At 38.7% G+C, this 25,239-nt stretch overlaps 1 protein-coding gene across 4 annotated transcripts in view; it reads right to left on the reverse strand.

Annotated features, from left to right (window-relative positions):
* cnsta (consortin, connexin sorting protein a) overlaps positions 1-25,239 on the reverse strand; it is a 38,033-nt gene that overhangs the window by 3,661 nt on the left and 9,133 nt on the right. For all 4 annotated transcript variants that reach the window (XM_061879417.1, XM_061879442.1, XM_061879425.1 and 1 more), the window contains 9 exons: positions 18,172-18,746; positions 15,549-15,579; positions 14,930-15,016; positions 11,440-11,521; positions 11,013-11,034; positions 9,540-9,606; positions 5,408-5,862; positions 4,982-5,158; positions 15-156 (listed from right to left, as the gene is read on the reverse strand). In XM_061879417.1, coding sequence (XP_061735401.1) covers positions 15-156; positions 4,982-5,158; positions 5,408-5,862; positions 9,540-9,606; positions 11,013-11,034; positions 11,440-11,521; positions 14,930-15,016; positions 15,549-15,579; positions 18,172-18,746 — 1,638 coding nt within the window. The remainder of the gene's footprint in view (positions 1-14; positions 157-4,981; positions 5,159-5,407; positions 5,863-9,539; positions 9,607-11,012; positions 11,035-11,439; positions 11,522-14,929; positions 15,017-15,548; positions 15,580-18,171; positions 18,747-25,239) is intronic.

A 25,239-nucleotide genomic window follows, 5' to 3' on the forward strand; every position in this document is an offset into this window, starting at 1 on the left:
ATACAAATGCATACCATTGTCAAAGCCATCATCTGCCACTCTGAAGCGGACCCGTCTTTTGGCAGTTGGTTTATTGGGCTTGGAGTCTGAGCTAACATCATCTACAGGTAAGCGTTTCTTCTTCAAGATGGAGATGAGGCCACAGGCAGGAGACATCTGGGAAGGCAACAAAAACATAAAATGTGTTTTTTCTTCATTCACTAAATTGTTACTTGTTGTTAGACAAATGGACGTCTTGGAATAATATTTGGGATTCAAAATAGGCCGGTAAAGTTGCACGAAACCTCCGCTCAGTGAACATCTGAACCAGAGGTGGCAAAATCATTTTTCTTTACGGCCACATCACAATGCTGCCCTCAGAGGGCCACATGTCACAGTGAATATATATGAAAGTAATTGTATAATGATATCCGTGTTACCCAATTTGCAAAGGCAACTGTTTTTAAATACTATATTTTTTACAGATTGATGGATGAATTGAAATTGTTATTCAGGATGGCAAACACATATTTAAATGTTTACTTTTAAAAACTAAAAAAAAAAAATAAAAAAAAATGATTGGACCTTCAGACGATGTTAGAGTGAACAACATACGTAAATGCATGTGCAAAAGGTTTTCAGTCAAAATTGAAAGAACAAATACATTTAGCCAGAAAGTGCTTTTTTATTTCCGGCCTTGCGCAGGCGACATTGTGGGCCACATAAAATGATGTGACGGGCCACATTAAAATTATGTATATTCAAAGTGGCAGCATAAGATACATTTATGTTTAAATTTTTCACTTTTGCATTTCATTGCACGTAACTGTGGTGCGTTAAAAGACCATTAATTAAAGTTACAAAAATGGCATCCCTAGTTTTTAAAGACAGTGGGAGACTTAACACCCAGGGGATACACTAATAATAATAATAATAATATAATCACAATAGCAATGATTTATTATTATGATTTGTATTAGCCACAGCTGGAAATTTTATCTGGATCAACTAATCTTTATTTTACACTTAAAGGAAAACTTGCCAAAATTATAATCATATTTAAATGAATAATGAGCGGTCATAGGTTTCTTTAAAATTCATATTCTAGATATGTATTGCTGAATTTGTTGCCACTTATTTAATAAAAATATATGTTTAAACAAAACCAAATAATTAATGGTTATGGTTTGGGTTTATTTCGAACATGCATACAATTACAACATGATACATCACAATTTCCAGTTTCTCTTTACATGTTCGAAAAGGAGTAAGTAAGAAGGAGCAAATCTTATTTAATCCTGCCCCTTTTCCATTACATAGCAATTGCTAACACTTTTGTTCACATCCTGTTCTCAATTTATTCACAATATAATCGATAAATAGTAGCATTTAACAAATAATTAATAACTGAATAGTAAATATGGAAGTAAGTTTTATTTCATATAGTGAAATGAATAAGATCATAAATAATTTCAGGATGGTTATCATTGTTCTTCTTCTTGGCATTTTGTAAACACTTTGTGGATGAACAGTTTCTTAAACTGCATCATATTAGTACATTGTTGGATTTGTTTATTTAATCCATTCCATAATTCAATTCCACATACAGAGATACTAAATCTTTTAAGTATTCTACATAACATACAAATGTTTTAAGTTACAATTTTCTCTGAGGTTATATTTCTCTTCCGTTGTTGAGAAGAATTGTTGTACGTTCTTGGGTAGCAGGTTATAGTTTTTTTTTTGTTTTTTTTTTTTGCTGTTGCATTAAATTATTTATTAGGTGTGCACGAAAACATACCGTTTTTTCATCCGAATCGAGATTTGTATTTATTCTGATTCTAAATCGATGCATAATTGTCAAGAATTGAAATAATTTTTTTTCCCCACAATATCTATATTTTTTAAGAACCCATTTTTTTATTAAAAAAATAAACCACCACTTTTGATAGCATTGATATTTTTTGGTTTTAATAATATTTTTTTGTTAATATTGTATTTAATAATTATTGTATTTGTATGTATTTAGAATTGCTTTGTAAATGTCTACCCTAAGTATTATAGAGCTGGGATTGAGTTGGAGTTTCTCTTTTATCTTTGAATAGATTCATTATATTCTGTGATTTTTTAAAAATATAATACTTTTTCTGAAAATACTTTTATTAGGTCAACACTGTGCATATAAGTTAGACGTCAGCAGCCAAGAGGAGCTTTTGTAGCCTGTAACCCATTTTAAAAATGTTTGACTATAATTTATATACCAAATAATATATTGAGAGAATTGTGTTGAATCAAGAATCGATTCTGAATCGAATCATGACCCTAACAATCTGATTTGAATTAAATTGTCAACTAGTAAATGTGTTTTTATTTTATTGTGATGCCACTGCAGAAGAGTATCAGTGATGTCATGAAAAGTGCTAAAATGGCCACATGCTGTAGATCAGGAGTGTCCTAAACTTTCCAACGAGGTTGGCATATAAAAAAAAAATGAAGAATACATTTTGTAAAGATCAATCAATAAATACCTAACTATTTTGACAAAACATCCACATCTTAGTTTTGTGTTCTAGGAAACAAAGCAAATTAGTGCCATATTTAATATAACCCCTTTCAGACATTAATTCATTTTGGTTTTCAGGTCCGATTTTGGGGGGGGATTTGGGCCAGTTCCAATTTTTTTTGTGTGTGTGTGTAATGTGCTTATTTTTTTGAACAATATAAAATAGTCTGCTGGCTGCAAATGGTCCCTTGACCGCATTTTGGACACCACTGCCATAGATGGAATAATAACTTATTGGGACATATGAAAGCAATTATGGTCAATATTTTGGAAGTGGTACCCGTAGCAAAATGTATTTCGATACTTATTAAAATCAAGGCAACAACATTTTTTTTTTTGTATTGGCTTCGTCAACAGAAAATATTTTGATACATAAACATTTGTTTCTTATTGCACTCAAGAAACAATTTACAACTGTATATATTATATACACATTCTGGTTATTTTATTATTATAGTGTATATGCTTTTATGATAATGATCATGTTTTATTTTGATTATTGTGTGAGCGTCTATAAATGCCTTTTAAAGGCGCTATATAAATCAAATCTATTATTATTATTATTATTTTATAGTCTGCCATATTCTAGAATTAAATTAGAATGAAATATAACGCTTTAATGACATTGTATTAAATGTTTCATGAGAAAAAAACAATCATTAGTAAATACTAAAAACAATACTATGGCTAAATCTACAACGATAAGACATGGAGCAGGTAAAACACAAATCTATCCATCCATCCATCCATTTTCTACCGCTTATTCCCTTTGGTAATTCAATCGGGCGGAAGGTACACCCGGGACAAGTCGCCGCCTCATCGCAGGGCCAACACCGATAGACAGACAACATTCACACTCACATTCACACACTAGGGCCAATTTAGTGCTGCCAATCAACCTATCCCCAGGTGCATGTCTTTGGAAGTGGGAGGAAGCCGGAGTACCCGGAGGGAACCCACGCATTCACGGGGAGAACATGCAAACTCCACACAGAAAGATCCCGAGTCCGGGATTTAACCCCAGACTACTCAGGACCTTCGTATTCTGAGGCAGGCGCACTAACCCCTCTGCCAACGTGAATCCCCCCAAAAAAACACAAATCATAAAAGATAAAACACAAATTTTAGGAATTCGATACAAAATTCAGTAATTTCACTTGCATTAGTTTACGTTATGTGGGTGGGCAGTTTGGATTGTGCTAATAATTGACAAACCAACCAGCTGTGTGCGCGTCAACGTATCAATATGTGCAGGTGAGCTAGTTAATTACATTACCTGTCACTCCTTATACTCCTTTTACAGATCTGGATGCTTGTTATATAAATGTTTACCTAAATTTGAAGCAAAGGTGGTAATACAGTAATGCCCCCTTTGGTGAGCCATGTTTCAAAGCAGCGCGGCGCTTCCATGTTTAAAAAGTGACCTTCATTGATAGTTTTGAAGCCCAAATACCTCATTATTGCGCTTCACGCACCCTCTTTATTAATCAGTAGAATTGCCATTTTTTGCAATTCTTCCGCTTCATGATGTTTCTGCTTGTAAGCGCTCTGTGTGTGTGTTTTGACACACTCAACATTATGCGCCTTGGCTCTGTATGTCACTGTCGCAGTATAGTATCGTTTGCATTAGAACCACGCTACTTTATTAGTATACTGAATACCGTACAACCGTGAAAGCAATACAAATCTCTATCCAGGCTGCTCAGTATGGCTAAAACAACCAAAAAACAGGTTAAAATGTTTAAAAATACAAACAAATTTAACTAACGTTCGGGTGGAATGGGTTGAATTCAATTAATTTAATATTTGGAGTTGCACCCCTCCTTCCAAGGCCACTAGGTGTCAGTGCATTACACAATAAGCTGTACTAAACTTTAAACATCACATAACCTTCCCTATGACACACACTGGGAAGCACTTCTGTATATGGAACGGCCCAAACAATCAATATTGTTTTGAAGACACCATAATGGCAACTCAGCACAAATAAAGGACATTGTCGATACATCAAGGTTTTATTTACACCTTTATCTACTCCTTTATTTAATTTTCTCCATAGGCTACAGCAACATTATTTACTTCATTATTACAAATCTTGGTCTTTTACTTCCACTATAACAAAACTGATAAATTAAACACAAGAAGTGAACAAGGGGAAACATTTAATATTTTGTGCTTATTTGTTCTCCTTTTTTGAAATGTTGAATTGTGCAAGTGTAAACATGTAATGTATGGAAATAAACTCAACCATTAGCAGTGTTCTACACCAAGTAAAACTGACGTATCATTTTTTCTATAAGAGTAAACACTGAATTAGTCTGAAATCTGCAGAGAGAAAACACTGGCTGGGTATACTGATTCTTATATTGTAGCTAAGTGGCACCTTAGTGTTAATCTGTGGGTTTTATGAAAATAATAAAAGCATGAGCAAGTACATACTTCTTCTACAGTGATGAGTCTTGCCATGTCGTCCAGTGTGACCGCTTCTCTGAAGACGTCCCTTAGCTCGTCCTCATATTCTTCTTGCTCCACTTCGTTGCCCAGCTTGTCTTGTTCCAGACAAGCCTCTTGAGGAAGATGGGCTTCATGCTGCAGCAGGCAGCTTTTATTGCTCTCCTGCAGAGTAAAATGGAATGCGGTGCTTATACACATTCACATTCAGGAAACAGCAACAGATGTTGCCCCATGGTAACGTTCAATAAGGGACAGAGTAAGTGATTGGACAGTTGAGGGAAAGTCTACAGCTAAATCTAATCATAAAATAGCTATTTTGATTTTGTACCCATCTTAAAAATGTGCTAACTGAAATAACAACAAACAATGCATTTGTACCTCCATCCCTTGATCGGACTCATTTTGTCTTACCTCTTGAGCTTCCACCTCTGCTTCTATTTCCCTGTGCAGTGTCTCCACTTTGGACGCCCTCTTCTCTTTCTCCTCCTCTTCTTCTTCAGTCTCATCCTCCATACTCAGTGCCGCTGCAGATTTTCCAACATTGCTCCCTTCTTCTTCCCTATTCACTTCTTTTTCCTGTGCTGGACCTAAGTCTCCACCCAGCTGCTCTGCAGGCTTGGTCTGATCCATTTCTCCATCTTCAGAGGGGTACACCATGTTTCCCTCATGTGAATTGGTATGTTCCGGACACTCCCCTTGTTCTTTGCCACTGCCCTCCTTCTCAGTCAGCTCAGTCCCATGGAAACCGACCCTCCCTTCTAAATTGCATTCAGGGTGTTCCCTGTCTTTTTCTGAACTGTCGGGGGAATGGAGTTGCTGTGAGAAATCTTGAGCTATATGCTGCATCCTACATTCAGTCTGATACGCTGAAGGAAAAGAAACAAAGTAGAAACAAAGTAGGAAGTGTCAGGTGTAAAATAATGTACAGTATGTGTCTTAATACCGTTGGCAGCAGCAGTAAAATGAACGACGGGCCTTACTTTCCTATTACCATGACTTTGCATATAGATACTGTACATGTGTGTAGCAGTCTGAAGCTACAAGTGACACAGTAGTTCAGATAATTTCTTCTGGTCAAGAAAGTTCATTTCAAGGTATTTCTTCAGAAAAAACTCTTCTGGTCTGAACGCATCACAGCACGTGCATTGTCATGACTATTACTATATGAGTTTTAAATCACAGCATGTCATGCATTGCCCTAAATATTACTGTTTTAAATCACAGCATGTTTTGCAGTGCAGTAATTATTATTAAATGTGGTTTGAATCACAGCATGTTTTGCACTGTCATAACTGTTATTTTATGTGTTTTAACTCACAGCTGTCATGTCCTGTGGTAACAATTACTATATGTGTTCTGAATCACAGCATGTCTTGCAATGTAATTACTATTACTTTATGTGTTTTTAATCACAGCCTGTCGTAAATATTACTATATGTGTTTTAAATCACAACATGTCATGCACTGTCATGACTATTACTGTATGTGTTTTAAATCACAGCATCTCATGTACTGTCGTAACTATTACTTGTGTACGTCAATGATATTACCATGGTTTCCAAACTGTTTAAGAGTATTTTATTTGCGAACGACACAACCTTATTTTATTCAGGACAAAATATTACAGATGTGTTGGATAGAGGTGGTTGGAAAAAAATTATTCAACATTAAAAGATGGGTTGATGTAAATAAAGTATCATTGAATACTAGTAAAACAAAATTTATGATTTTTGCAGTAGTAGGAGAAGGGTGGATGGCTCATTATAGGTCAAAGGAGTTGAGATTCAAAGAACACAGGAAATCAAGTTTTGGGGAGAGATGATTGATGAACATTTGTCATGGAAATCACATTTAAATGATACAAAAGCTAAAGTATCTAAAACTATTGCTATTTTACACAAAGTGAAGGAATTGCTAAAAAAAAGCATTGCATATTTTGTATAACTCACTGATTGTATATCTATCTAACATACTGTATTGAAGAGTAGAGTATTGCGTGGAAAACATATTTAAATCAAATCTTCCTTCTGTAGAAATGAGCCTTAAGAATCATAACTGGAAATGTATACAGGAAACACACAAACCCAATATTCAAACAGTTAAACTTATTCAAATTTCATGAACTGGTAGAGTATAATATCCTAAAAATCATGTACAAAGCACATGCAACAATTTTAGCAAACAACATTCAAAACCGATTTGTAAAAAGAGAAAGTAATTATAATCTGAGAGGAACTGAGATCTTTAATACATCTAGATTTATAACAGTGATAATGGATATAAGTATTTCAATCAGAAGTGTTAGTTTATGGAACTAACACAGTGGAATAAAACAATGTAAATCTCTTTCTCTATTAAAAAAAAAGTAAAAATCATGATAATTAAAAGATATGACGGAGTAGAATTATTTATTTTTATTGGCTAAATTGTTGTAAAATAAAAATATGGCTTTGGAGTCGCCAACATTGAAAGTCAATTGTTGTACTTGTGAAAATAGGGGGCAGATATTATAAGTTTTTAACTTCTTTCTGCTGCTTTTCATTCATATTTTACTTTAATGTTATGTTGATTTATTTATTTTTATTGTATTTTTTTGTTAGATTTTTAATGAATGAAATAAATAAATGAACTGAACTATTACTGTGTGTTTTGAATCACAACATGGAATGCATGGTCATGATTATCACTATATGTGTTTTAAATCACAGCATGTAATGCACTGTCGTAACTATTACTAGGTGATATATAATCTTAGAGAAAATGTAATTTAAAATATTTGTACGCACGTACAACACATAAGACCTTCATCAATATCAGTATGTGGAATTAAATTATGGAATGGATTAACCAAATAAATCAAACAATGTACTTACATGATCCACTTCAAGAAACTCTTCAAACTTAAAGTGTTTACAAAGTATGAAGAAAAAGAATCATGATAAACAATCTGAATTTATTTCATGCATCCATTCATTTTCAAGATAATCTTATATATCTCACCATATGAAATATAACTTACTTCACTAATTATTATTTATTTATTTTTAATATTATTAGTTATGGAATATATTGTGAAAATAGTTAAAACAGGAAGTGAACAAAATTTTTAGCAACTCCCATGTAAAAAAAAAAGGGGTAGGATTAAATAAACTCTGTTTCTTCCTACTGCTTTTCAAACATATTGAATACAGAAACAGGAAATTGTGATGTATCATGTTGTATGCATGCATGTACGAAATAAACACAAACTCAACTCAACTCAAATGTGTTTTAAATCATAGCATGTCATGCACTGTCGTAACTAGTAATGTGCAGATTGACACTGAAATATTTATACCGCCGATACAACATCTTTATACTCTCATTTTAATTGATTCTTAAATCAAAATATCGTTACTTTGGATACTCTAGTTAGTAGATATAATGTATACCATTGAACAGAAACACAATGTGAAAGAAGTAAATCACTGAGATCTTGTCTAAATGATACAAAATTGGTGGAACTACTTTTACTTTTGCCTATGTAAGTACTTATGTACATGCACAGCGTCACACTGTGCTGTGCGCAGTTAGTAAGTCTGTTATTAGTTTAAAAAAATTACTGGCAATCAAAATGAGTCACTCAGTATTATAAAACCTATTATTGTAGGCTACTTGGAGACACTACATAATGAGTTGAATATAAATAAGATAATAATAAGATATTCAGTGCAGAATAACGCAATCATTTATTTCACCCTGTGATTTTTTTATTGTTTTAAGATGATTCCCCAATAGCAGCAACACTTGAAATGTTTTAATTTTACCAGACACTTTAGGTATATTTCCGCCAAGTATCTGTATCGGATTGGCATCGCCGATATCAGTCTAAACTTTACTTAGTATCGGACCGGAAAGAAAATCAGTGTTATCGCACATAACTAGGGGTAAGTATTACTAAATGTGTTTTAAATCACAGCATGGCATTTACTGTACTGTACTGTAATGTACAAAGCAAACAAGCCAGTTTACATTGACTAATTTTTTTCTCAATCCTGATTTAAAAAAAACAACATGTTTTTGGGCGCAGGAAGTGTATATGCAAAAAGCTGAGAAATACAGTCTAACAGACGAACACACACACATTTCACAATGTGTACAGCTACACTAAAGTGCCTGGGTGCATGTAACGTAAACATATCTTAAGGCCTTCAAACAAGAAGTGTACAGTAGTCGTAAAAGTATTTATAAAACACTGTTCACAGTCAATGGCCAGTTATCACTTAGAGAAGCAGGTTTGGACAGCAAAACAGTAAAAATCCTTAACATTTTATTACTGTACATAAATATACTTTACAGGTTATCCTGATCTGATACTGAAACCTTTAGTTAAACAAGCTATCACACTCCAAGTGTGTGTGTCACTTGTATGTGCCGACAAGAGAACACAGTGTCTCAGCAATACACCTCTGTCAAATATGGAGCAACATAAAATACATCACTGATATCTAACACACACACACACCTCAAAAACACACATACACTGTCTTGCTCACTCTCTCACCTGATGGATGCGGAGGCAGTGCATCCCCTTGTTTAAAGGTGGCCTTTAAGAAGTCCAGAGATGCAGACTGTGAATACACAAAAGTATAAAATATTTTACAACACCTAATAAAAAGGTACAAGCTCGTGATTAACCCAATCAACATTTTTTATTCTGATCTCAATCCAAATGTCTTTGCCTCAGATCTGATGTGATTTTGGGTTCCACTCCGATACAATAGAATTTAGAACTGACAATGTTTAGAACTGACAATGTTTTATAGCAAGTAACTAAAGTAAACACAATAACACATTTTTATAAATCCTATCAATTTAAATCTAGAATTTGCTAGTATTTTTGTAAATCACATGATGGATAAAATTTACGCAATACACAATTATTAACACAATAAAGTGAACTAAACAAAAGCAAAAACTACTTTTGCCTTTGAATTTATGAACAATGAAGACTCCAAAAAATACTGATATTACACTAAGTATCAACATCTGGATCGATCACGCCTACTTTACATTGAAGCTTTAGCAGTTAACTTTTTGGGTCGTTATGCCAAACGTGTGCGTAGCAGGGCCAACCGTTTCTTTTCCTCTAGTCTTTAAAAAAACTTGGAGTATTTTCCACCATATTGTAGTTGCGCAGCATAGTTGAGGGTTAGTATCTTAGAAGCGCCTTAGCGCTGTGGACACACAACACGTTCGCTGCAGCTTGTTCTCAAAATCCAGCCGGTGTTCTGGTAAGATACGTACCGTCCTGGAATTCATGCAAATCTCTCATGTGTGTAACTAGGAATATGAAAATGTAATTGTGTCACCCTGAATGTGCATTCCACACTGGAAAAACCCACAATCTCACCAAGTATATTATGTATTTCTAATTTCAACTCAAAATTTGTTAAACTAAATACAAGTCACCATCCGCTGGATAGAATTTTTTCAGTGAGACATTAGAACTTGTTTTTAGGCAAAAAAATTATTGTGAGAAAAAAATGACTACTTTTGAGCATGACAAGTTTGGTGTAAGAAAAAAAACTTCGCAATACTAGTAAGTATTGCTAACCATACATTTTAATTGCTAATTTCAAAAATAAATTTAAGTTTTTAAAACTTAAATATGTCTAATTTAAAAAACAAAACATCTTACCAAGACAATTTTGACTTGTTCCATAGGCAGATTTTTTTGCCAATTACAAGCAAAATTAATTTGCTTAGTTTTTTGTTTTTTTTACTCCTTTTAAGAGAGGCATTTTTTCCTGTGCATTTGAAAGAATCTTGCACTTGTGTACAATCTTTAGTCATGTAAACATTGAGACACAGCTGCAGTAAAGATCCGTTAAAAAAGGCAAATATCAGCCCCAATTCGATCCAATGATGGGCATTAGTTTCTTGGATGCAAACTAAAACGTCACACACCTCATTCTACGAGCATGCACATTCGTCCTATCATATACAACGAAAGAGAAAATACAGAGTGTCTTACCGCAACATCTGCAGCACATGGTCTATAATGAGGAAACAGACAAAACAACATTGTGAGTACATTCTACATTTATGTAAATGAAGACGTGACACACAGGCGATTATCTTTACTCTCCCGTTCTAATAATAGTCTGGAATATTTCTCAGGCTATTACAACGTGGCTAGGTGTGTAACTGTGAAAGAGTGAGAGTCAAGTAGGGTGAAAACCATATTTCTTTAAACCTTTAATTCAATACTCACCACACGCAACATGCATGCCGCAACACTGTGCAACACACGAAATGACTTTCAAGTAAACATTATAACAATGCCAACGTGGTTTACTGAATGATTGTTTTATCTCATTAGCATGTTCAATGTGGTTTCTTTACCTTGGCATGAACTTTAACTACATTAACAGTGTAAACAAAGAGTAACACGCACTGACCGAGTGTGTGTCTGGCAGATGTCTCTCAGAGTGTCCAGATGTCGGGCTTCCAGACTGCTGGAGGTTCTCATACACTGACTCTCTATCAAAAAAGCACAGAAAAATACATGGTATCATTACAAAAAAAAAAAACGACATTTGCTCTACTCTAAACATAGGCTTTGACTGATGAAAATAGACCAGTTAGAGGAGACTGGGGTTTTAGTGGTTAGGCTAGAGCGATCGACAAAATAAAAAGTGCTTTCTGGAATGCATTAAAGCATATAAGCATGTAGCAGACAGCAAAAATATAAATTGTGTTAGATGTAAATATAAACGGAATACAATGATTTGCAAATCATTTTCAACCTATATTCAGTTGAATATGCTACAAAGACAACATATTTGATGTTCAAACTGATAAACATTTTTTTTTTTGCAAATAATCATTAACTTTAGAATTTGATGCCAGCAACACGTGACAAAGAAGTTGGGAAAGGTTGCAATAAATACTGATAAAGTTGAGGAATGCTCATCAACCACTTGTATGGGACATCCCACAGGTGTGCAGGCTAATTGGGAACAGGTGGGTGCCATGATTGGGTATAAAAGCAGCTTCCATGAAATGCTAAGTAATTTACAAACAAGGATGGGGTGAGGGTCACAACTTTGTAAGCAAATTGTTAAACAGTTTTAGAACAACATTTCTCAACGAGCTATTGCAAGGAATTTAGGGATTTTACCATCTACGGTCCGTAAAATCATCAAAAAGTTCAGAGAATCTAGAGAAATCACTGAACGTACGCGATGATATTACGGACTTTTGATCCCTCAGGCGGTACTGCATCAAAAACTGAAATCAGTGTGTAAAGGATATCACCACATGGGCTCAGGAACACTTCATAAAATCACTGTCAGTAACTACAGTTGGTGGCTACATCTGTAAGTGCATGTTAAAACTCTACTATGCAAAGCCAAACCCATTTGAATGGTATACGAATTGGTATGTCAGACTTAGCCCTGTCTTGGTTTAACTCTTATCTTACTGATAGGATGCAGTGCGTCTCCCATAACAATGTGACCTCGGACTACGTTAAGGTAACGTGTGGAGTTCCCCAGGGTTCGGTCCTTGGCCCTGCACTCTTCAGCATCTACATGCTGCCGCTAGGTGACATCATACGCAAATACGGTATTAGCTTTCACTGTTATGCTGATGACACCCAACTCTACATGCCCCTAAAGCTGACCAACACGCCGGATTGTAGTCAGCTGGAGGCGTGTCTTAATGAAATTAAACAATGGATGTCCGCTAACTTTTTGCAACTCAACGCCAAAAAAACGGAAATGCTGATTATCGGTCCTGCTAGACACCGACCTCTATTTAATGATACAACTCTAACATTTGACAACCAAACAATTAAACAAGGCGACACAGTAAAGAATCTGGGTGTTATCTTTGACACAACTCTCTCCTTTGAGTCACACATTAAAAGCGTTACTAAAACGGCCTTCTTTCATCTTCCGTAATATCGCTAAAATTCGCTCCATTCTGTCCACTAAAGACGCTGAGATCATTATCCATGCGTTTGTTACGTCTCGTCTCGATTACTGTAACGTATTATTTTCGGGTCTCCCCATGTCTAGCATTAAAAGATTACAGTTGGTACAAAATGCGGCTGCTAGACTTTTGACAAGAACAAGAAAGTTTGATCACATTACGCCTGTACTGGCTCACCTGCACTGGCTTCCTGTGCACTTAAGATGTGACTTTAAGGTTTTACTACTTACGTATAAAATACTACACGGTCTAGCTCCATTCTATCTTGCCGATTGTATTGTACCATATGTCCCAGCAAGAAATCTGCGTTCAAAGGACTCCGGCTTATTAGTGATTCCCAAAGCCCAAAAAAAGTCTGCGGGCTATAGAGCATTTTCATTTCGCGCTCCAGTACTCTGGAATGCCCTCCCGGTAAAAGTTCGAGATGCCACCTCAGTAGAAGCATTTAAGTCTCACCTTAAAACTCATTTGTATACTCTAGCCTTTAAATAGACTCCCCTTTTCGACCAGTTGATCCGCCGTTTCTTTTCTTTTTCTCCTATGTCCCACTCTCCCTTGTGGAGGGGGTCCGGTCCGATCCGGTGGCCATGTACTGCTTGCCTGTGTATCGGCTGGGGACATCTCTGCGCTGCTGATCCGCCTCCGCTTGGGATGTTTTCCTGCTGGCTCCGCTGTGAACGGGACTCTCGCTGCTGTGTTGGATCCGCTTTGGACTGGACTCTTGCGACTGTGTTGGATCCATTATGGATTGAACTTTCACAGTATCATGTTAGACCCGCTCGACATCCATTGCTTTCCTACTCTCCAAGGTTCTCATAGTCATCATTGTCCAAGGTTCTCATAGTCATCAATGTCACCGACGTCCCACTGGGTGTGAGTTTTCCTTGCCCTTATGTGGGCCTACCGAGGATGTCGTAGTGGTTTGTGCAGCCCTTTGAGACACTAGTGATTTAGGGCTATATAAGTAAACATTGATTGATTGATTGATTTATCAACAATATCCTGAAACGCCGCCGGCATGGCTGGGCCCGAGCTCCCCTAAGATGGACTGATGGAAAGTGGAAAGGTGTTCTGTGGTCTGATGAGTCCACATTTCAAATTATATTTGGAAACAGGGGATGCGGTGTCCTACAGAACAAAGAGGAAAATAAACATTCTGATTGTTATAGGCGCAAAGTTCAAAAGCCTGCATCTGTGATGGTATGGGGGTGTATTAGTGCCCAAGGCATGGGTAATTTACACATTTGTGAAGGCACCATTAATGCTGAAAGGTTCATACAGGTTTGTTTGTTGTCATCCAAGCAATGTTATCATGGATACCCCTGCTTATTTCGGCAAGACAAGTGTTACAACAGCGTGGCTTTGTAAAAGAAGAGTGCGGGTAGTTTTCTGGCCTGCCTGCAGTCCAGACCTGTCTCCCATCAAAAATATGTGGCGCATTATGAAGCGTAAAATACGACAGCGGAGACCCGGACTGTTGAACGACTGAAGCTCTACATAAAACAAGAATGGTAATGGGTTCCACTTTCAGAGCTTCAACGATTAGTTTTCTCAGTTCCCAAACGTTTATTGAGTGTTGTTAAAAGAAAAAGTGATGTAACACAGTGGTGAACATGTCCTTTCCCAACTACTTTGGCACGTGTTGCAGCCATGAAATTCTAAGTTAATTATTATTTGCAAAAAAAAAAAAGTTTATGAGTTTGAACATCAAATATATTTTCTTTGTAGTGCATTCAATTGAATATGGGTTGAAAATGATTTGCAAATCATTGTATTCCGTTTATATTTACATCTAACACAATTTACCGACTCATGGAAACAGGGTTTGTACAGTAATTATCAGAACTAGGGGGCAAATGGTATCCCTGCCTTCTTGCATTGACACTGCAGGTAGATACATAGATATATGAACAGACAGACAGATGCTGTGTGTGTGTGTGTGTGCATTTTTACCCCACTGTTGCTGAAGAGCATTGAGGTTGTCCAAAACTCTCTGGTGATAGAGCCTCTCCAGCTGGATACACCTTAAAGCCAGCTGGTCTGAAGAGCACAAGTTAAAGGACAAACAAGATGGGCAATGCAGTAATGTTTAAGTATGTACGTTATTTTAAGTTTCTGGACATAACTTTATACATGAGAAAACACGGGAGAACAAAGCGAAAGTGTTGGAAGGAAAGGAGGACGAAGCGCTCATGTTTATGTATATGAGCAACGAGCCATAATACAATCCTCCTTTGACATGCTTCGCTCTCTCCAACCAGCCTTCTCTATTCACACATGGAATAGATTAGCAAGCGTCCCCTTGTCTTTGACTGTTATAATCATGTCTGAATTTTCAAAATTGTCACATTCTTTTTGTTTGCAGACACCTTTGGAAGTGAAAGTGTTGCACTTTGCCGTTTTCTGACACAATGTCAAGCGGAAGAATTTTTCTTTGGTAACTGTTAAACATAAACTGATGTCCAACCAAACCAATAGTTTTATAAAAACACATGTTTGCACACATATTGCACAACTATATTATAAATTAGCAAACTAATAAGCTCTTTTGTTTACACCATGATAAGGATACAATCTTCATGCAAGACAGAGGCCTCAGCAATCTGCAGGAGAAGATAGGATTATTTAACAACAAACATTTTTTGTAGTTGATACAAAAACAGCACAGTAAAATTGAAAGATTAAACTCGGCGATGGAAAATGAGCTTAAGTCAAAAAGGCAACGTTCATGGGAGGAACAAAGAGCAACTACTCAGTACAAAAAGGGAAGATGCCACTAGAGGACATCTACCTCTCCTCAGCTAGTGTCAGTGTCGCTTTTATGTAACTCAGCTGATCACAGAACAAGAGTGTGTGTGTGTGTGTGTGTGTGTGTGTGTGTGTGTGTGTGTGTGTGTGTGCATGTGTGTGTGTGTGTGTGTGTGTGTGCGCACACGCGCGAGAGAGAGAGAGAGGATGCAAAAAGCTGTCACATTCCTACTTAAAGGACCAGTACATCGTTTTTAGAGTGATCTATGGGCAATAAAAGCAAAACCAAATAAATCTATGTTCACACATATCTTGCACAATGAAAATATTGCATTGCAAATTAAGAACAATAAGTCAACAAGCCTTGTGTTCCTCCACCAAACCCTTATGTTCGTGGGGCGGCATAGCTCGGTTGGTAGAGTGGCCGTGCCAGCAACTTGAGGGTTGCAGGTTCGATTCCCGCTTCTGCCATCCTAGTCACTGCTGTTGTGTCCTTGGGCAAGACACGTTACCCACCTGCTTCCAGTGCCACCCACACTGGTTTAAAATGTAACTTAGATTTGGGTTTCACTATGTAAAGCGCTTTGAGTCACTAGAGAAAAGCGCTATATAAATATAATTCACTTCACTTCACTTCACTTATTAGGTGCCGGATCATTGCAAATCATATTAAGTTAATCAGTGTACTGCTGTCGGCGTTGGAGCTTGTACTAGCATTGGAGTTGAATTACTGCATGATTAAGTCTCACAAAGGCAAAAAAATGTACGCTGTGCCTTTATAACCCCCTATTTCATGCGGCTCTTTGGCTGGTTTCATGCGGCACTTAACTCTGTTATGAGAGTAGTGTATGTGTGTGTGTGGCCCTTTAAGATATGACAGCATGTGAGGTGAGTGACATCAGTGAGTGGGTGGGCGAGAGAGGTGAGGGAGTGGTAACACTGAGTGGGTGCAGGTGCGAAGTAGCTTGGTGGATGGCTGCGTGCAAGACACAAATAAAGTCACAAAGTTGCAACAAAACGCCGGCCTCTTCATTCATGAATTTAGAAATATTCCAAATAACCTCTTGTATACAATGTAAACATAAATAATGCCTTACACAAGTTAATTATATTTCAACAAAACAGAGCAGACGAGCTCTCGCCTTGCACAGCTGTTTTGTGCTTTGTAGTATAGATATTGGCTTGTAGATCTTTATTTGCCACAGATATATACCTTCCTGCTTTGCACACAGTGCATTCTGCTTCCCATGTGCGACGGCCAGGACCGTGAAGTTGCATTTACATTTCGGCATCTCTATTTTTTGTCCTGTCTGTCTCTCCACATATCTCTCTTGTAGCCTGTCTGTCTCTCCACATCTCTCTCTCTCTCGCTCTCCCCTCCCTCACAAATGCTGCTGTGTGCGCTCGCCTCCACAATTAGTTTTGTTTTCAACCCGTTCTTGACCCTGGATGTACATTGAAAATACACGCAACCTAACTCAAAATGCCGGACATGTGAGGCATTTAAGAAACCCCGCCCGGACAGCCCCGCAAAAGAGGACATGTCCAGGTAAAGGAGAATGTATGGTCAGTCTAACATAAGAAGAAGAATCCGGTTTGAGTGACTTCAAACGTGCATGTGCGTGACATCACAGTCGTAAACAATTTGTGACAAGTTCGCACTCAAAATGGCAGGGTAAAAAAGCACAGCAAAACCAAAATATGAAGAAGAACACGGGACATTTTTAACAGAGTGGGAAAGTTTATATATTTTGGTTGAATGTAATGGCAAGCCATTCTGCCGTAGGCGCAAACTGGCAGCCACGCTTCCGTCAGTCTACCCCAGGGCAGCTGTGGCTACTGCTGTAGCTTACCACCACCAGGTGTGAATGACTGTTGAGTCCCACTTCTCTGTGAGCGCTTTGAGTGTTTGGAAAAGCGCGATAGAAATCTAAGTTATTATTATTATTATTATTATATGTCAGGCGTCATTAGCGCATTTCAAAGCTTCAAATCTTTAGCGTCACTTTAGCTCACTCCATGCTAACAACGAGCAGAAGTTCTGTCCAAACGGACAGAACTTCGCAAGCACAAGTTGGCCACTTTGAAAAGTCAGGCAGAAAAGCAGAAACAGTTTCTCCAAAAATGTACAAAGCACTCAGATAAATTCGGCTGAGCAGAGGTCTGTGTGTGTGTGTGTGTGTGTGTGCGTGCATGTGTGTGTATGTGTGAGTGTTTATGTGCGTGTGGAAGGGATGGAGGGATGTTCATGTGTGCCCATGTGTCAGATGTGGCTCTTTGCAGTAACACAGTAAAAAAAAGTGGCTCTTAGTCTCTGTCTGGTTGGCCACCCCTGCCCTATTATGAAATTCCCTATATCAGAAGGAATATCTTGTTTGAAAAATTTCCTGCTGACTGTGAAGTGCATGTTTAAAAGATGATGCTGGTAGACAAGAGAGACCGCTTACCTGGTGTAGGTCGAGTGGAAGGCGAGCATCATCGCCTCTATGGGCCAGCTGCTCCAGAGAGTCCATTAGAGGAGAGGTGAGCCTTGTAGTGCAGCAAGTGGGCACTAGAAAGGAAGTATTGTTTTCTGAGGGTAGAGGTCCAGTAGAGGATGAAGACTCTGTGTGCTTGGTGATGAAGGTGAGGGGCATGATTGTTTGATTAATAGAGGTAATGGAAGTATTGGACCTAGAGGTGGATGTCATGTTAGCAGACCCGATGGTACATGGAAGTCTTTCGCAGAGCAGAGTAAAGTTTGTGAGAGGTTCTGAAGTGGATGTAAGTGAGACAAGCGCTTGTCCATCAGTGCAGCTCAGCCCAGTGTCTGAGGTTAAAGATATATGAGTAGAGAGCACAGGACCTGTGGTGAAGGTTACTCCTGATGTGCTGGAGGCAAGAGGTTCAACGTTAAAGCCACCGAAGTTTACTTCACTCTGACCCACTTCCAAAGGGCTGATGGGAGATGATTTCTCTTGGATGACCGGGGATGCAGGTTCTGGACTTGTACCAGGACTGAAAAGATTCTCCAATATGCTTCCTATTGGAGTAAAGAAGGACAAATAAAGTGTTAAAAAAGGATAACTTGCAATACACTATTTAAAAGTTGTCTCTTTACAAGCGTGTGGGACTTATTGTTGTCTCTTTATGTGAGTTGATTTTATAAGTCAAGACTGGAAGATATATTTTTGACCGTATTTCTTAGCACTTCTACAAAATTGTAGCTGTGTCACAATTCAGGGGATGTATCCTCTGAAAGCCACAACTGCATGCTTCTTTTCTCCGTTTTCCCAGGATGCATCACTGTTATCTTTTGTTGACTCCCATATCCCAGTCACCCTCTGCATTGCGTTATCAGTAGCCAGAGGAGCCTGTTCAGTTATAGACTGCTTCATCCCAAGTGCAGGACTAATAGACTCAAAAACTCCTTTGTCCCACACGCTATTAGACTGTACAACTCCTCTCTGGTGAGGGGGGCGAGGGGTACTAGGATGACAGGGTATGCAAAACAATAACAGTGCAATACGTTTTCATAACATGGTCACTACTGCCTAGTCTCTCTTATTATATTCTTATTTTACTATTATATTTTAATTCTCATTGTTGCTTTTTATTTTTATTTTCTTATTGTAATATTTTTCTATTTTGTTTTCATTGTAACCCCATTACTTACTTTTTACTGTTTGATTGATATCAACTCTGTACACTGCTACTGGAAGGCGGGGTACACCCTGGACAAGTCGCCACCTCATCGCAGAGCCAACACAGATAGACAGACAACATTCACACTCACATTCACACACTAGGGCCAATTTAGTGTTGCCAATCATCTATCCCCAGGTGCATGTCTTTGGAAGTGGGAGGAAGCCGGAGTACCCGGAGGGAACCCACGCATTCACGGAATCAATAAAGTACTATCTATCCATCTATCTATCTATCTATCTATATGCCATCAGTCTTTGTGCGCCAATGCTCAGGCCTGACAACTATTTTTATTGTGCCGCACAAATATAGGTAATGGCTTCCTATTCATTGAACATGATAAGAAATGCTGTGGGTGGTGAACATGCATGTTAAAATTAGGGCTGTCAAAGTTAACAAGCACAAGAATAATCCTAAAAAATATGTAGCATGTAACTCATTATTGAAATTAATCAAATGTATATACTCTAATTTCCATCCATCCATTTTCTACCGCTTATTCCTTTTGGGATCGCGGGGGGCGGTGGTGCCTATCTCAGCTACAATCGGGCGGAAGAAGGCGTCGTACACCCTGGACAAGTCGCCAACTCATCACAGTATACTCTCCATCCACCCATCCATCCATTTCTACCGCTTATTCCCTTTGGTGTCGCTGGTGCCTATCTCAGCTACAATCGGGCGGAAGAAGGCGGGGTACACCCTAGACAAGTCGCCACCTCATCACAGTATACTCTAATTTAAAAAATTTATAATTTTACAGTAATATCCATCATATCCATTCTCTACCGCTTGGTAAATATATGTTATTGTACTTTGGTAACACTAAAATAGTGCCTTCTTGCCCAGTGATGTGAGGGTGTGAACATATGACACAACAAGGATGTGTCTGAAGGATTAAGTGTTCCATTTAAAAAGAGCTGGCATAGTGTTTGATAAGAGAAAACTCTTTATATTTTTTGTTTGGTTACACCTGAGACCATGTCTACACGAACACGGATACTTAATAAACGCATATACTTATTTCTGCATTTAGGCCTCTTGTCCACACGCAGACTGTCTTTAAAAACGCAAACTTTTGCAAACGCGGCCCAAAGTGTAGAGTTCCAAAACTTTCCGCTTAGCGTATGCGTGTACACGGCTAAAACAGGTTTTTTTGGCTCATTAGTGCATGCTGATTTCAGAAATAATGTACACTTCACTGCACATGTAGTACATAACCATGTTGCTGAACATGGCATGACCATGTTGCTAAACAAATGGTAATTCTATGAGTGTTGGGTTTCAGCGGCACATGCATTCACTCTTTTAACGATGTTCCCAGGGTTCTGTGTACATGCAGGCTGGTTTTAAAGATAATGTACATGTCATTGCACGTTTAGTATATCAAAATAAACAAGCTATTGCTACTTTTTTCAGGCTTCTGATTGGACAAAATGTGCATGACAGCAAGTGTATGTGTTTGTTGGTAGACAGACAGTTTTCCAACAACACTTATGTAGATGGAGATAGTTTTAACTCCAAGTATGTTTTTGAAACGTTCCATGTTTTTGTGGACATGGCCTTAATCTGCAGTCCCTACAGGATCCTGAAATATTGCGATCATGCCATTTCACGCAAATTCAATCGATCCCTACAAATTATGCACGGCCTTACAACTTTGTCCAAAACTCGCAACTTCCCCGCACGTTTTGGCAAATCTTCATTTTCCATCCATCGATCCATTTTTTACCGCTTATTTCCTTCGGAGTCGCGGGGGGCGCTGGAGCCTATCTCAGCTACAATCGGACGGAAGGCGGCATACACCCTGGACAAATCGCTACCTCATCGCAGTGCCAACACAGAGAGCCAGACAACATTTACACTCACATTTTAATCAAATTTGTCTCGATCGGCACTCAAACAGGCACATCAACTGTCAAATCAAAATATATGTTTGATTCTTGTGTAGACGAAGCAGAAACAACAATGGATAAAAAGATATTCGCTCTTTATTGCTGAAATGGCACAATCCCGAGTAGCTCAGATCTACTTCCTGTTCCTGCCTACACCGCTAAGCCTTCTGGGTAATGTAGTAATGAAACATTTACTTTTGAGTTTAAATGAATTCATATGTTTAACATGTGTTTATCCCATCTTTGATACGACAATTACAAACAATTAAGAACTGAGTTCCCCAAGTAGCACCATTTACGTGATGGAGATATGTGATGATAATCTTCCATTGTCGCTCAATTACTAACAAAAATTACCACTATAGATCGCTCTCAACAGTTCACAAATGCTCTTAACGTGCGGGGGTAAATATGTCAGAACATAAATAAATGTTTTAAATGGACAAACACTTTTCTTGTGTAAAACATACATAGAGAATGTTTGCAACTTGTGGACGGCAGAGGAGACAACGGACAATAAGGAAGCCTTTGGTAGTGTTTCTTTCCATGATTACAATTTAGTATTACAATTATTAGTTATAACCTAGGCCTGAGCGATATACTGATTTTATCGATACATTTGAGTTTTCTGTAGCACATGATTCATAAAATGTATATATTTTATTAAATTCTCCTCTTGCCCCCATGAGATTTTGTAGCCCTTTTTCTCCCCCTTACGTTCTTAGTGGAGATTAAAAACATAGCTAATCAGGGCAGTCTGGTTAGCTTTTTCACCTTCAGCTTAGCTAAATGAAAAAACATAGTCGCAGAGAAAATTGTTTGTAGCACAGGGAACAATTTAGGAGCACTATGAAATGTCTTAAACATCACAATTTCAATATTAACACCCATTGTACACTTGTGCTCTCATGCACAATGCCATTATAAGGCCTATTGCAATGCTTAATTAAACAAAGAACATCCCTAAGTTGTACTTATTTTAAATTTTCCGGACTAATGGGGATCGCAAATACACAAAAACAGGTACTAACAATTAAGAAAAGTAGGTTTTGCATAAAATAATTCCAATTTAGGAGGTGTTTGGATATAAGAAAAACAAAAGCCTTGAAAATAATATAAGAAAAGTCAAATATTATCTCCAATCTTCTTTTTGTTTGTTTGTTTTACCTCTGCTTAATATTTAGATTGAATGTGCTTCCATGGCTGTATGATCTTGTCAACAAACAGAGTACTGTTTGGATGACAGGTTTGTCACTTTAATTATTGATTTATTGTTCAATATTTCCTACGATGAGGTGGCGACTTGTCCAAGGTGTACCCCACCTCCCGCCCGAATGCAGTTGAAATAGGCTCCAGCACCCTCCATGACCTCGAAAGGGACAAGCGTTAGAAAATGGATGGGTGGATGTTTTTAGGTGGTGAAAAAACATCTTTTACTGACAAGCTCCTCCAACTAAGACCTTGTTTCTTCTGTGTTGGAAGAATGAGTGTGTGAGCTCGGGGTTCCAGACCCCATCCACTCTGCGCATGATGCAGGGGGGAGAAATACACACAGCTTTCAACGCGCACAGCGTGATTAGTGACACTTCTGCGTCAATCGCTTGTCTATTTGGTTATAGTTATAATTTAAGTTTATTTCAAACATGCTGTACAGATAGGTGGAAATTTTACTTTAGTTTGATTAAATTCTGATGGATTTATTTTAGGATCAAAATGCTAAATAAAGGGTTAAAATCTGTGTTCAAAAGTGTGCTACTTTTTATTCGATACTTGCCCAACAAATTTTTGCACTGTGCGAGACGTTTGTTCCAAAGAAAATAAGTGTCCGTACTTTGATTTTGCGGCAACAGGTGTGGAACAAATGACTGCACGGTGCAAAGTTTTTATGAGTTTTAAAAACGCCAGCAGCACAAAACCGCAACAACAAACAGAACTCCAGTTGAAAGGCATCTGACTGTGGTGAAATCATTTATACCAGGTATGTATGATGAAAAAGAAGCACAAGGCACAGGGCAATCATTGAAGCAGTCGCTCTGCACACAAATTTTGTGAAAAAAAAAGGTCTGCCGTTATCCACTTACTAAAACTATTAAATAGTCTTCTCAATGTATAATACCACATTTATATTTACAAGAGTATTTTATTCAAGACAGAAGTTTTCATTTGATTAATCTCAGTGTTGGATTTTTTTTTGCATGCAATAATATGCAATGCTACACTTTTGTTAACAGAAGTATTTTATTCAAGACAGAAGTATTGCTTTCCAGGGGAAGCTCATAATTTAATTCTTTGAAAATACAAGTTCAAGTTCATATGTATTGTAAAAACAACAACATTATTCAAATTATAATTTGCCTAGAGTAAGATGCAGAGTATGCTGTGTCATTTCAAACTTCTGGTTTCTGATTAAACAAAAGAAAAAATTGTTTTGAATTAATTATGTCATTTGTATTAAATGCCATCCATCCATCCATCCATCCATCTTCTTCCGCTTATCCGAGGTCGGGTCGCGGGGGCAACAGCCTAAGCAGGGAAACCCAGGCTTCCCTTTCCCCAGCCACTTCGTCTAGCTCTTCCCGGGGGATCCCGAGGCGTTCCCAGGCCAGCAGAGAGACATAGTCTTCCCAACGTGTCCTGGGTCTTCCCCGTGGCCTCCTACCGGTTGGACGTGCCCTAAACACCTCCCTAGGGAGGCGTTCGGGTGGCATCCTGACCAGATGCCCGAACCACCTCTTCTGGCTCCTCTCGATGTGGAGGAGCAGCGGCTTTACTTTGAGCTCCTCCCGGATGGCAGAGCTTCTCACCCTATCTCTAAAGGAGAGCCCCGCCACACGGCGGAGGAAACTCATTTCGGCCGCTTGTACCCGTGATCTTATCCTTTCGGTCGTGACCCAAAGCTCAAGACCATAGGTGAGAATGGGAACGTAGATCGACCGGTAAATTGAGAGCTTTGCCTTCCGGCTCAGCTCCTTCTTCACCACAACGGATCGATACAACGTCCGCATTACTGAAGACGCCGCACTGATCCGCCTGTCAATCGCACGATCCACTCTTCCCCCACTCGTGAACAAGACTCCTAGGTACTTGAACTCCTCCACTTGGGGCAGGGGCTCCTCCCCAACCCGGAGATGGCACTCCACCCTTTTCCGGGCGAGAACCATGGACTCGGACTTGGAGGTGCTGATTCTCATTCCGGTCGCTTCACACTCGGCTGCAAACCGATCCAGTGAGAGCTGAAGATCCTGGTCAGATGAAGCCATCAGGACCACATCATCTGATAAAAGCAGAGACCTAATCCTGCGATCACCAAACCGGAACCCCTCAATGCCTTGACTGCGCCTAGAAATTCTGTCCATAAAAGTTATGAACAGAATCGGTGACAAAGGACAGCCTTGGCGGAGTCCAACCCTCACTGGAAATGTGTCCGACTTACTGCCAGCAATGCGGACCAAGCTCTGGCACTGATCATACAGGGAGCGGACTGCCACAATAAGACAGTTCGGTACCCCATACTCTCTGAGCACTCCCCACAGGACTTCCCGAGGGACACGGTCGAATGCCTTCTCCAAGTCCACAAAGCACATGTAGACTGGTTGGGCAAACTCCCATGCACCCTCAAGAACCCTGCCGAGAGTATAGAGCTGGTCCACAGTTCCACGACCAGGATGAAAACCACACTGTTCCTCCTGAATCCGAGGTTCGACTATCCAGCGTAGCCAGAATCGCTTCGAAGCCGTCCGGAAGTCGTTTTCCATGGCTTCCCCGAACTCCTCCCATGTCCGAGTTTTTGCCTCAGCGACCGCTGAAGCCGCACACCGCTTGGCCTGTCGGTACCTGTCCACTCCCTCTGGAGTCCTATGAGCCAAAAGGACCCGATAGGACTCCTTCTTCAGCTTGACGGCATCCCTCACCGCTGGTGTCCACCAAGGGGTTTTAGGA

This window comes from Nerophis ophidion, linkage group LG02 (genome assembly GCF_033978795.1).
Source record: "Nerophis ophidion isolate RoL-2023_Sa linkage group LG02, RoL_Noph_v1.0, whole genome shotgun sequence".
Classification (NCBI taxonomy): domain Eukaryota; kingdom Metazoa; phylum Chordata; class Actinopteri; order Syngnathiformes; family Syngnathidae; genus Nerophis; species Nerophis ophidion.